The sequence below is a fragment of the Podarcis raffonei genome, chromosome 14, assembly GCF_027172205.1.
Source record: "Podarcis raffonei isolate rPodRaf1 chromosome 14, rPodRaf1.pri, whole genome shotgun sequence".
Taxonomy (NCBI): Eukaryota; Metazoa; Chordata; class Lepidosauria; order Squamata; family Lacertidae; genus Podarcis; species Podarcis raffonei.
In genome coordinates this window covers 40,877,923-40,892,293 of record NC_070615.1, presented here as the reverse complement: position 1 = coordinate 40,892,293, position 14,371 = coordinate 40,877,923, and the positions used below count along the sequence as shown (strand labels likewise).

General features: G+C 40.0%; 1 protein-coding gene across 15 annotated transcripts in view; it reads left to right on the top strand.

Annotated features, from left to right (window-relative positions):
- SUN1 (Sad1 and UNC84 domain containing 1) overlaps nt 1-14,371 on the top strand; it is a 53,319-nt gene that overhangs the window by 17,735 nt on the left and 21,213 nt on the right. For 8 of the 15 annotated variants that reach the window (XM_053365771.1, XM_053365769.1, XM_053365773.1 and 5 more), the window contains 8 exons: nt 3,551-3,754; nt 6,542-6,732; nt 9,157-9,183; nt 9,271-9,465; nt 10,626-10,748; nt 12,364-12,447; nt 12,992-13,102; nt 13,799-13,897. In XM_053365771.1, coding sequence (XP_053221746.1) covers nt 3,624-3,754; nt 6,542-6,732; nt 9,157-9,183; nt 9,271-9,465; nt 10,626-10,748; nt 12,364-12,447; nt 12,992-13,102; nt 13,799-13,897 — 961 coding nt within the window. In that variant the 5' untranslated portion in view covers nt 3,551-3,623. Of the gene's footprint in view, nt 1-3,550; nt 3,784-6,541; nt 6,733-9,156; nt 9,184-9,270; nt 9,466-10,625; nt 10,749-12,363; nt 12,448-12,991; nt 13,103-13,798; nt 13,898-14,371 lie in introns of those variants that run through there. The other 7 variants (XM_053365776.1, XM_053365766.1, XM_053365768.1 and 4 more) reach the window with 7 other exon arrangements.

Here is a 14,371-nt window from a genome sequence, read left to right as displayed (position 1 = left end):
TCCGGAATGCCAAGATTCAAATTTGGGGCAAGTACTCTTTGGTGAGAGAAAACCAGCGGATATAAATTCATAAAATATGAGGCAAATAAAGTGCGAAAATGTAGGATGTAAAACCTTAAAAATATGTTATTCTGGGTGAGTTCCAAAACTGTCCCATTTAAAAGTTCCTTCTGAAGTTTCCCAGCATAGAACACACATTTGGTAACTTAAATTGGTTTACTCACAAACTCACCAAAGGTCTCAGGAACCTGCCCTGAGATTCATGGGTAATAATAAATAATGTGTTCTTCCATACGTCAGTTAGAAAAGTTGCAGAGGCAGTAAAAAGTAGCTTAGTTACAAAGCGGTAAAACATTACTAAACTATTTGTATAGGAACAGGAGAGGTTGGTGAGAGTAGTGCAGCCAAGCTGGAGGAACCAGCTCAGACCTCCTCACATGCTGAGTTCTCAAGTAGACTGGGAAGCAGGGAACAAAGTGTTGTTTACCTATTTCTGCCCAGGGTAAGGGGAAGTGACATAGCTAAGCTTGGCAGGACAGCTTACTCTATGGTATTAAACCCTTCATGCATTAATTAGACTAAAGCATGCTGGTTATATGAAGCTGGTTATCCTGTAAATTTTACATGCATCCATCTCTGTCCTTTATTCAGACAAGCAAGAGGTATGATCAGAGTTCAAGGACCCATTCAAAGAACACTCAGGCTTGGAAGCAGGGCCTGTGAAGGGTGCAACCTGGGGAGAGTTTCAAAGGCCAGCTAGAGACCTGGAGGCCTGCTTTCGGCCCCTTGAACTTCCCCATCTGTCAGTTATCGTAGAACATGCTTTTAATGCATCTTAAGCAACCCTGGTCCAGCTTATCTGAGGCCCAATACGATTTGGGCTGCTGTGCATGGCCTAGTTCTCTCTCAGACAGCAAACCTGTGTCTGGGCTGTCCCACTTCAGACAGTGGGTGGGGGTAGGGATTCGACACACATGATTGAATGTGGCACTCCACACTCAATCCTTGCAGACCCCTGATTATTTGTAGACAAGCTGGAGATAATTCTCCTTTGTGGTGGTTAATCTTAAAATGATTAGCAAATAATTTAGACTTCTCCTCTGCCCGTGTGCTGGAATGTTCCCTTCCATACCAGTGGAAGGGAAGACTATATGCAGTTTTTTCCAATGTGTGAAACTGCAGAATTAATGGAGAAATATGTTTATATATGCAATTAAAAGTCTAGAGTATAAATCTTGGATCCTGGGAAGCTGCTTTAAACCAAGCTAGGTGAACCAATGGTCTGACTCAGTAATACACATTGATTGGCAGCAGCTCTCTAGGGTTTCATACAAGGGTCTTTCTCCGCCCTACCTGGACATACTTATTAGGATTGAAACATTTTGTTTGCAAAGCACATGTTCTGCCGCTGAGCTACCCCATTCTTCCCCATAAATGATTGAACCCAATCTTCTGTTATGATTGCGGTCTCCTGGCATTCCTGCTTTTAAAACTGAAGCTGTGCACGTTTTTGTCTCTGAGTTTTATTGGTGTAACTCAGAAGATAAGCCATTTTTGGCTTGCAACAGTTTCAGTTTAATAACTTTTAGCAATGAGATTCTCAAGCCAGAATTCTGTTTTTTTCCTCCCTCTAACACTAACCACACAACGCTCAAGGCTGCTTTCTCTTCAGCGTTAGTTCCACTTCACTGACATTTGGTTTAATGTGGCATTACATTTTTTTCTCCATGAAAAGGGAGTCTCTTCAGACCATTGTTTTGCTTTTAAAAATGTAATCCTAAATTAGTTCCCCCTAAAATAACTTATATTTTCATGGGTGCATTTAACAACTTTGTTTTTGCTACAACAGACTAACATGGCTCCCTGGATATAAGGACAGACCACTTGTTACTGCAGGCATTGTGCTGGCCCTTGAAAAATGTATCACCATTTTTAAATTGTTATTATTTTTAGTTCACCACATTGCTTGATTGTAATAGTAAAACCTCTAAGTTGTTTACAAAAAAGCATTAGAATTAACAAATGAAAACAGGTATTTAAAACAATCATAATATATTAAACAAAAAGTGGGTGCTGAGTACTGCACAGATGCCTGTCTGATATCAATAGATGGTGCTGCCACACTAAAAAATCACATTCTTACAAGTGTGGAACAAGTGTTGTATGGCACCTGTAACAGTGCCAGTTCTGTAGATTGGAGTGGATGGATGCACTAATTGCAGTTTCCAGAGCAAGTACAGTAGAGTGTATTTCAGTCATGGGGAGAGTCACCATGTCAGTCACCCCCACTCTTTCATAATGATGACTTCAATGTATCCTGCCACTTGATAGTAGTAATAGTGGTGCTGGGCAGGGAAACACATGGGATGATGTTTTACGTGCAAAAGTGAAGCTGTGTGCTGCAGGAAGAAAGTAGCATAGGGAGGACCAATAGGTGATCCTTTGTGGAGAGCACCTGCCTCGTCTACTCCAAAGTTTGTGTCACAGTTCTGCTTGTAAACTTAGTTTCTGGCCATGTTTGCCAAGCTACTACAGCTTTTAGGCTTCAAGATTTTGAAAGCAAGTGAAACTACCCAAACTGAGTCCTCAGACAAATTCAAACTGATGATAAAAACACAAAACCTTTTTGGAACCAGAGGGCCACATTTTCTTCTCGGCAGCATTCCAGGGAGTGCATACCAGTGGTGGGTAGCGCCAGAAACAAAAGTGGCAGAACAGGAGATGTGACCCTTTGTGTAGGAGGTTACAGTCCACCCATGCAAAAATTAGAGGGTTATATAAACATACATACCTCTGTTCTCCCAGGCAAGCAAGAAGCATCATCACAGTTTCAAGGACACATTCCAGCAAAGCAGAAGCACTCAATGAAGTTATGGTCTGTGGGAGAAGTTACAACCCTGGGGAGAGTGACGAGAGCCAAATAGAGAGGCCCGAGATTCCCTACCTTTACTCTAGGCTTCAAAACTAACTTTCCTGAAGCACTGGAATATTTATTTATTCATTCATTTAAAATATTTAAAACCTTTTGAGGCTACTCTGAGAAATTAGTTAAAGTGATAAAAAGATACATGCCCACTCCATAGCAATAAGTAAATAATTATTTTGTTTAATGTCCAATCCTGTAGAACAGCAGATGATTAAAATGGATTATTTTATTGCAATAGCTCACATCCTGAATGTCTTCATAAGCAAGTGGGCCTCACATTTCCCCCTTGAGATTAAGAAAGAGGTAGATTTCAAAGCCTTGAAAAGGATGGTGTTCCTTTCCAATGTTCTGATCTCTCTGCATGATGGGAAGTAGCGTTGAACCCAATGATCTTCAATAAAATGGTGGGTTTGCACAAGGAGAAATGGGGACTCTCTCAGATGAGCAAGACCCAAAGAGATTCAAAGATTTAAGTGCCTTGATTTTTACTTGGAAGCATTAACAGCAATCAGTATGGATTGCTCAACAGCAGTTAATTATACTCCTGTCATCTCATCTCTGTTGAGAAGCTGCCTGCTGCCTTCAACATATATACCAAAATCTTTTTCTGTCTTTCCTTTATAGTTCAAGCTACTCATCAACTGCTCTAGATTTTGAGACTGAACACAAACTGGACCCTGTGTTTGACTCCCCAAGAATGTCAAGGCGCAGCTTACGTTTGTCTGCTGTAACATATAACACACCTGAGGATACACACAATGAAGGCATCTTTGGTGGTGGCAGAGGCTCCTATGGCGGGAAAAAGGCATTTGCAGACCAGTCAACTAAGTAAGCATTTCTTTTAATAGGTACTTCATGTAAGTTACCTTCTTACTGCTTCCATTCTATTAAATGTTAAGGGGTTCAACTGCATGCTGTGATTTTTGTTTTGTATTTCTATATTGCCTTGGGAATCATGATAGTTACTAGTTTTTCTTTAAAAGGTTTGCATGAAACTTTGACTCTCCGTTGGATTTTCAGTGGGCAAAAAGAGGAGTACTGCTCCTCTCAAAGTTAGGCATCTTCTCCTGGAGAACTGAAGGTGATGCTTCAGTTTTGCAAATACCTCTGTTGTACTGTAGAATTTCTTTAAAAGTATATTTGTTTAAAAATGGTACTAGTTACTATTGTAGCCTCCAGTTGAGTTAGGTTTTCTTCCCTAACCTTTTAGCACATGCTTTTGTGACTCTTGAGTCCAAGAAAAGTAGCAGCAGCAAATAGAGTGTGGTTTGTACGAAAAACTCAGAAGTACTGGTTAGTTGAGGATGGAGCTTCTATACTTTTAATAGTTGCATAATCTTAAGAGTGGGGCAGCTTTTCTCACATCTTTAACAAGCTGCTCTTGCCAAACTTCCCCCCTCTGTGCAACATCCTCCTTTGTACCTGGTCATTCTGTGAAGCATTAATGTAAGCTCAGTGTTCTGTGTCCCCAGCTAAAATAAAAGAGGCAAGTAGATCTTCAAGACAGCTATATATGTAGTCCACATGGCTGCATTATTTTCAGACCTGTCAACCACAGGAGATGCTTCTCTGGTGACCAGTGACTGGTTACATTTCTGGACTATTCAAATGGATTGATTAACTCTGTAACTGGAAATTCTAGTAATCATTTTGTCTTGTTTTGCATTGTGAACTCAGTGTGGTTAACATTGCATTTTTGGGGGGTGGGGGGAGTTTCTCATTGGAGGTTCTCATCAGAGAAAACTATGCAGTATCATTCAGGTTATTCTAATCTTGTTCCTGTTTCAGTCATTAGCTGAAATATCTTTTGTGTACCCCTCCCTTACCATGATTTAAATTGTTTATTCTATCTGTGATTCTGGCTGATCACAAATATGATCATACTAGATACTCGATGGACGGAGGTAATATTCACAAGAAAAACATTTTAGGATTATGGATTATCTTGGCTTCTTATGAGAACTCAGAAGCCGCCAAATGGCATGTAATACAGTTCCTTCTGACTTCAATGGGACTTAAGTAAGAACCATTTCACATGTACACATTGCCTGCACAGCCACCCTATCCCCTGTAGAAAATGTATGAACTATTCATTGGGTTAATCAATGAAATGGTTTGTGAGTGGCACTCTTTAAACCCTATTACTGCATCTTTATTTTAAACTAGTCCCTTCTGAGTTGCTTCCAAGTAGGACAACATAAGTCACATGTTATTCAGTGGGGCTTCCTACAAGAAACCCCACTATTAATCTGCATTCCAAAGGATGCTTATTTAATCTCCAAAGTTCATGGACCTTGTTTTTTGGAAATAACATTACAGTAACAGAGGATTCAGAATGTATATGTGCATATTGTTTTGTTTTGTTGGCATACTCAGTCAAAAAATTAACAGTGCAATTGATTTATAATGGGAGAAATGCAGACTTTTACTTACTTCATGCATTAAAAGTGGGACTTTAAAGGGTTAACTTTGCCTAGATTACACTCCTTTATTTAGAAGCTACAGCTATTTAATTTTAATTGGACTTGTTTCCAAGTTTAGGATCATTGGTTTAAAACAGGACTTCTGCATATTTTTGGCGTAGTCTATAGAACAGGGCTGGCTTGAACAGAGATCCACAAATTTGGAACAGCTTTGATATGCAACCATTATGTATAGTTGTGACCCTTCTCTCCTCCCATGAGTCCTTTGGAAAAAAGAATGTGATGTTACACCAGGTACCAGAGTTGTCCAGAAGCAGAAGCAGTGTTTGTCATTGCTTGTGATTATTGTGCAAAGTCACAGAGTGGCCTCCTCCTCTCATGAGTCATCTGGAACTCTGGGAGGGGCTGGCTTGATATTTTCACAATGCATATGCTTTCAAAGATGCTTGGAAGCAGAATGAAAGCGTTTTTCTGTGTATGCTACAAAATTTGTGACAAGAGGGATCTTCTTTCCTCATGGGCACCTATAGGCTAGCAGTTCTCAGGAAGAGATTTATTGTTATCATAAACTACCTTGGAAGTTCAGTTTTCACACATTGACACAGTTCAGATACCTTGTGAAGCCATGAATGTGGTGTCCTAATTTCTCTGTCATTTCGACTAAGCTAGGAATTCTTAACAGAAAGAAAACAAAGAACCAGCACGCAACTCTGAAATAAACTGTACTTTGCCTCATTGTGTAGATTACAATCTGTGTTTCCACATTGTATAGACCCTGTGGTTAGCATAGACCATAGACTGGTGTATTTGAATTGCGCCACTATCTGCTCTATGACATTTTTAACATTGCAGTAATGTTTCCCAACAACAAAATTATTATTTATACCCCACCCACCTGGCTAGGTTGCCCCAGCCATTCTGGGTAGCTTCCAACGCATATAAAAACATAATAAAACGTCAAACATTAAAAACTTCCTGATACAGAGCTGCCTTCAGATGTCTTCCTAGCTTAAGAGGAAAGGAAAACTGCTTCCTTTTTTGTTGCTATAGCCAGAGTAACACTGACATGGCTTCAGAACACCTGCTGGATTATTATGCCCCTTTTCTTTTGCCTTGTGTTACAGATTCTTAATATGCCTGAACTGTTGGTGAATGTTGCACATTTATGCTTTGACATTTCTTTTTCTTTAAGGTTTGTAAAGCAGCGTAAAAGTGTGGTGAAACAGTCTGGCTCTGTAAGACATACCCCAAGAAAAAGTGTGCCCAGCTCTTCCAGTTTTAGCCACAGTAGTTTCAGTAGCCACACAAGTGATGGCTCTTTAATGTCAACCATATTGGATGAGTCTTCAATACAGGAGCAGACAGCTGTTGACCATTTTTGGGGTAGGTAATAATGTACTACAATACACATACCGTATATTTAGCATGTATACTGTTATCTGTGATGTCAGTTCTAGTTCAAAGGGCAAGCTGCATTATACTCAATAAGGCAGAGTAAGAAAGAAATGGTTACACATCTAGGCCATTACTACATTCTGTTAGGTGGCACAACTAGGTTCCTTGATGCCCAAGGAGGATTTTGTCTTCTAAATAGCAGCAACTGTACTACATTTCAAAACTAAGGAAGAAGCAGTTTTGTGATTAAAACAGAGGGAGAGGCCATAGCTCAACAACACACATGCTTTGTTGTTTGCAAAAAGTCGAGGTTCAGTCCCTAACACCTCCAGGCAAGGCTGCAAAAGATTGGTCAAAAATCCTAGAGGCCTACTATAAATCAGTGTAGAGAAAATACTGAGCTAGATGGACCACTAATTCAACTTAATATGGCAGCTTCCTATGTGGATCTATGGTTCTAAATTCTGCTGACCAAATACAAGTGAATTTGTACTTAAAGGATCTCTCTGGGTCCAACTTAGTATTTTGAGAATGAGCTTTCACAGAGTTTGAGCATGAAGGCTTACTATCACCTTCAGAGTTGTGAATATGTCTACAACAAAACCCACACTTTGATTATTTCAGCAGAAATACACTATGGCTGAAGATTCTGAGAGTTATTAAACAAGGAATTGTGGATTCTGTATTGAAAAGTAAATTTGGTCCTGTAAAGTGTGTGTGTTTCAAATATAAACCCTGTCATTGACTTCCCCTGTGAAAAGTTGCACTCAGGTTGCACTCCTTTTGATGGGAGGGTGGAGGAGGCAATGCCTGCATGGTAAAGGTAAAGGGACCCCTGACCATTAGGTCCAGTCGTGACCGACTCTGGGGTTGCGGCGCTCATCTTGCTTTATTGGCCGAGGGAGCCGGCGTACAGCTTCCGGTTCATGTGGCCAGCATGACTAAGCCGCTTCTGGCGAACCAGAGCAGTGCACGGAAACGCGTTTACCTTCCCGCTGGAGCAGTACCTATTTATCTACTTGCACTTTGACGTGCTTTCAAACTGCTAGGTTGACAGGAGCAGGGACCGAGCAACGGGAGCTCACCCCGTTGCGGGGATTCGAACCGCCGACCTTCTGATCGGCAAGCCCTAGTCTCTGTGGTTTAACCCACAGCACTACCCGCGTCCCTATAGTGCCAATGCCCCATGTTACGATTTGAATTTTGGACATATATGAAACCAGTTTAGTTACTGATATGATTTCATTCAAGATGACTTGTCATTCTTACAGTGTTGTATTTGCTTCCATCTGTAAATTGTTCAGGGATTTTGTAAATTAAAAAAACCCTTTGAGATGGAAATATTTTTATAGCAGTACATTTTAAAATACATAGAACATGCATTGCAGTCCAGCTGCTTTCTACTTGAAATAGCAAGGTAAACAGAGGGTCTGAATGTAAAATACTAGGAGAATTGTGGAAGATTCACTAATGTCTTTTTTAATGGCCATGTGTCTGAGAAACTAGAGAAGGGGAAACAGAGGGACAGACAACTTTTAAAGCAGCTTATATCCTGTTTCCTCTCAAGGAGGCATGCTGTGTGGGGATTGCTAGAATTGTAGAGCAGCAAGCGCATTAATTTCCAAGTGGAGCAAGGTACTGCTTTGTCACTGTAAATTGACTTCAAGGACAGATTTGAGACAAAGCCTTAGTCCACCTTGAGAAATTATCTTTTATTTGGAAAATATGTATATAAGAGCATGTGTGGGGCTACTGTACCTGGGGAGACATAATGTGTATAAAGCTTTCCGCCCTCCTTCCTAATAATCCTTTCTGACTTGAGGTCTGACCTTGTTCAGGCCAATTTCCCACTTACTCTGGTGTAAAGAGTACAGGACTGGGCGCCAAATGAGCAGCGCTACTGTCAGAGAAGATCTTGATCCTGTGTGAGCAGAGAAAGGTGCTGTCGTAGTTGTAGGCCATATGCTACTTAAGTAGCCTAGTTGTAGGCCTCCGCTTTCGTCAGGTTGAAGAAACCTGTGTTAACTACTAGTAGTGCATTTTTGAGTGTTAATTTTGGCATTAACCACCTTGTTTTACTACTATGTAGTGAGCTACAGCTAGAGCAAGTGGTAACCAAGCAACAGAAACATTGTGTGCTTCCAATTATCTAGCTTCCCCAGTAGCAACACGGGTAATAAAGGACAGTTTTTTGTTGCTTTACATTTCCGCCTGGAAATGTAACCCTGTTTGGTAGATAACATAAATGGTTGTTGTTAATAAAAAAAGATATTCCCTTGTACATAGTAAAGTTTCCACTATGCTTCTTGTTTATTGTTCTAGAATTAGCAGGAGAATTTCTTTTGGCATAGCAGTTAACTTAGAAATAGTACACCTCCTTGAATTTAAACAAAGCATCCCTTTACTTTTCAGGTCTTGATGATGATGGTGATCTCAAAGGTAACCAGGCAGTCTTTTTCATTATAATTTCTTCTCTCCCAAATTCACTGGATTTGGATTGTTAGATCATTTATTGCCATTCAACAGGTGGAGACACTACAGTGATTCAGGGCAATGGTGACTTAGCAACAGCTGAGAACCAGACAACACTGAGCAATGGGTATACCTGCAGTGACTGCAGCATGCTTTCTGAGCGGAAGGAGGTCCTCACAGCATACTCGGCTGCTCGCATGCCATCCTCAAGAATTTACTCCAGGGATCGAAGCCAAAAACACAAGTCTAGTAAGTAATGTTGGTGTTCATTCTGTTGGTTTACCACTGTTGAGAAATGGTGCATGAATGATATCTTACTGTGTGAAAAATGTGTTGAGTTACATTGGTTTAGGATTCTAGTCCTAAAGGTTGGGGAATTTTTGATTTAATAGAACGTTCCCATGGCAATCTGTCTGCGACTGCTTCTGGTACAAAGGAAGTTCTTGTGTGCTGCTGATCCTGTTTTGAAGATCATGACATTCTCTCTAATCGAAAACAGAGAAACCCAAGCCGTTTCTAGCATAGAAACACCAGCATGGTAGGAATTGGTTCATCTGAACTTGGTAGGCTCTCTTGATGAACAGGTTTATCCAACCCTCATGCGTATGGTAATCTCACATTGCATATCTTCGTTGTGAGGAAGGCATCTGATTACATTTTTGTTCAGAAAAACTCCATAGAACTGATGTTCTTTCCATAAGCTGTGCCAATAGGCATCTGAAGTAGGAAGCAGAGTTACTAGAGTGTGGTTACATTCTTAAATGAGGAAGAATTAAAAGGAGGAAACTTTCGTTTCTCACTTCCAAGTGCTCAATCTCCAGAACTACTTTCCCAGAGCAACTGTATCTAACACATCATTCTTTACCTCTGTCTTATTTTCCAGAATGATCCATCATTTCATTCGGGTTCCTTTACTTAGTAGCAGCCTCTATGAAACTGTAGGATTACAATCTCTCAGTAGTATTGATTGTCTTTGCTTCTAGGAGTTCTACATTCTGCTTGTCTGACTGTATCCCATGGAAATTAGTGTTGAGAGCGGCTCATTCTTTGAATGCTGAAGAAGAACGCATTTTGCGCTAACCAGTTTTGCTCATCTGCCAACTTAAGCGTTTTGGCTAGTAAATTTGCAAAGCAAGGAATGCTACATATTTTTCTGAAGTTGTTAGTTACATGGACTGGTACTTAACAGTGTTTTTCGGTAACTTGGTTGTTGTCTTTTAACCCCACTTATTCTCCATGTGCTTGAATGAATGAAAGATAAAAATGACTGTTGCCATGGGGTGACTTCTCATATTTTGGAAAGTAAGAAATAACCATACTGCACCTACGTGGGTTAGCTTTGTATTTTCACTGTGTTAGTCAGTAGAGAAATGGAAGCAACTAACATGCTACTGATGCTCTTTTAATAGGGGGCCTCCCTTTCTACACAAATCAGATTCTGCGAGCAGCCAAATATACCACAACATCTTTTTCATCACTCATAGTGCAGTTATTTCAAATGATCTTGCTGAAGCTGGGCTATGACTGTAAAGGTATTTCGTTTTTTAGCTTATCTTTTTTGTCCATCCATGCCACACACTTAAAAAAACAAATTCTGAACCCCTCTGCTGCCTTAGTGTGTGTATGCTTCTTCATGTCTTTCACTCTGCAGCTTTATTATGTCCTCTTTGGTGGCCTGGCTTCTTTCTTGCTTTCAGTTGCCTGCCTTATATATATATATATTCTCTTAGAAGCATCGGTATGCAGGCACAAGGCACTGGTGCAGGTTCTCCTTTTTTCTTCCTTTCTTGAAAAGGCATGAATAGTGGGTTTTGAATGAAAGCTTAACCTTGATTATGAAAGTAGATTATTTAAATTGCATTACATTATAGATAAAAATCACACTGTCCCAGTCTTTAAGTGCTGGGGTTTTTCGTCTTTCTTCAGTGTTTATATACAGTGTATTTAACAACAAACATGCTTGCTTTGGTCAGGTGTATTCCATATTCCACCATAGAAGTGTAACTCCTGGCTGTCATTGGCCAACTACTGCTTCTCATTTGTGTTTTTAAGATAGTCCCATTAAACATTTTTACATGAATGCCCAGAAATGTAATGTGTGGATGTGACAAGTGTGTTTTCATCTACATATATCATACCAGTCTGTGCCCAAGGGAGCTGGATGGTCTGCAGCTTCTGTAGCAAACCCACACTTCCATTGCATAATACTGTGCTTGCAATATTGGCCCTGGATACAAAGAACTATGCATCTAATGCCCAAGAGCTCTTTGGAATTATGTTTCTCAAGCACCATGGCAAACCTGTTTTTGGTACTCTGTGACATGACATTCTGATCTGCAAATTCAACCATATGGGGCTGAGCCCTTGGTGACCTCTTTGGATCCTGGTGTTGTCTTGTAATGGCCTTTCTCATCAAGATGTACTTGGTTTCTCTTTCACGATTTGTTTCCTGCAGGAAATCAAAGCATATTAAAGTATTTTAAAATATTTTTCTGGTGTCCTTTGGTCTCCAGAAGTGAAAAGAGAGTGTGTATAAAATGTCAGAAACAGCAGGCCTGGTCTTCTTTAGAAGGCTTCTAAGCAGAACAAATATTAGCAAGCAACAATCACCCAGGAATATAAATAGTCTTAGAAATGCAGACCAGCAGAATTCATGAGCAACCCGCCCCCCGCAAAAAAACTAAGATGGAGCATAGCTCATCCTAGCTAGTTCAACTTAAACACCATTTTCTGGGTTGAGTTTCTTAGGACCTCAACTAGCTTTTAACAAAAGAGAATCATTTATTTGCTGTCAGCTATGTGCAAACTGGGGTACTATATATATGGGTACAATCCAAAGAACAGCTGGCCTTAAAATAGGCACACCCTGAGGGTCTTTATGTTTGTATTTCTTCACCACACTACTCCAAAGATACCTGTGCTGTCCCCTTTTTCTCCTTTCTGGGTGTGGGGTGGTGAGCTGCTTTTGTAAATAAGGTGACTTTCCATGTCATGTTGCAGTTTATCTGTGAAAGATGCTGTGCAAAGAAATCAAAAGATTGCAGTGGACACATCGTGCCTGCTGTTGGACCTTTCTGGGTTGTATTTTCTGTTTTTGTAGCCTGTGAAAATCTTTGTTCTTAATTATTTGTTTTTCTTGTGCTGCAGCTCACTCTAGCTACTGTGGAAGCATGAATGTAAAAGAATTTCTCAGGGAAGATGGCCACCTGGGTATGAATGGAGAATCAATGTGTAAGTTTGACAGATTTTGAAAAAATATTATTTTATTTGTTGTTGAATTTAAATCCCACGTTTCCTCTAAGGAGATGAAGGTGGCATACATGGTGGCATTCCCATTTTGTCATAACAACCCTGTTAATAATTCTGACTTTTGCAGGGATATTCCGTAATTTTGTGGAAGCTGGAAAAGCAATGTATCTTGGCCATGATTCATCCTGCACTTGCAGGAAGTTCCAGTTGTTTGCTCCATTACCTCTCTAAATGCTTTATTATCAATTGCATTTTAACAGTTGTCTTTATAGATGCAACTGTCTATGGGATTTAATTTTATTTGTCACTAAAGGTTGGGTGGCAAATCTGCAGCATGAATGTGTCAACTGATACAGACCACAGAGGTTTGTGGCATGCCTGCCTCTCCCATTTCTATAGACAAGAGGCAGAAACACACCAAGATTCTGGGGGAGGAATCTGGGGAAAATAAATTTCTGTGACATATCTGGCACACCACCGTCTTCTTGAATGTGTTATATTAATTGATTGTTACCACAACCAACAGGTGATGACTGTAAGGGGAAGAAACACCTTGAAACACACACAACAGCCCACATGCAATCCTCAAGGTCTAAAAGAGTAGCAAGGACCATTTGGCACATCTTTTCTTACACAGGTTGACTTGCACCATTTTGTTTTCGTATTTTGATTTCTTTTGCTCTCATCATCACAATCTCTTCATTGTTAATTGCTCTCTCTGTTGTTGTTTTTAGAGCTTTCTTGCAAAGTAGATTAGAGTGACTTGCTTGTGTCAGCCAACACCTCTTATCAGCTCTTGCTATGAGTTTAGGTTGACCCCTGTCATGAAGGAAGGTTGGAGCAGATAATCCTCATTCTACATATGTTGCAGAACTGTTAGGAAGGCAGAATACAATAGCTTGTGCTATTGTGGTAAAATGGAATGTTACAGATGAGGAACAATAATCTTAAAGAAGAGAGTTTTTGGTCGTCGTCCCCCCCCAAATCTTCTGGCTAAAATAGATCTGCACCTAATAAATACAGTATTTTTATTTTAATAACAAATGCTTAGCAGTATGACTCTTTCAGTGAAGTATGTAGTATTCTCTCTCAAAACCATTCTTGTTTATTAAAAATAACATGGTAGTAAACCCATGGAAAACAGAGCCTGTTGAATTATCAAATCCAATGTTTCTTTATAATGTTAGTTCCAGTTTTTCTCTGCTGTAATGCTAATAAAATAGTTTGTATGTGGATGAAAAACAAAACAATCCCAGAGTGTTTTAAAATGGTAGTGTTTTTAATTGAAGATGCTCCCCATTTTCTGTGTTCATATTCATCTGTGTTATATTAGGTTACTTCTTGCTACATATGTTACAAAGAATGGGAACAGCAGGATGGTTTGTGTCCAGGAAGATTATGTCACTCCTTTGGCTAGCTGTTGTGTCTCCAGGTTACTATTGATTTTGTGTGTGTATGTTTATGCTTTTGCATGAGTATTCTGCCTTTTAAAGCATACTGACATCTTATGGTAGATGTGATCAGCTGATTTAACCTGGATTTGTGATCTTTAGGGCAGCTTCAAATGCTACACAGAAACATTTCCTACACAAAAAGCACTTCCTGTAAGTGCCATGGGGGGTGTTTGCACTATCAGTATACCTGATGAGGCATGGGCTCTGGAAAGGCGGCTTTCAAATCAATAGGCTGAAGTCTCTGTATAGAACTACCTACCTAAACAGTCCGGAGATCAGGAGGAACCAATCACTTTCTATTTCCTGCAGGCACTAGCCCTACTATGAACAAAAGGTCACAAGTGTTCTCCATCGTCCTATACAGCTTCGCCTTCTTAGTTCCTGAATGTCCAGCATTTTTATTTGGAAAAGAGGATGAAACTTGTGTGTAGACTCAGTGGCATAGCTCGCCG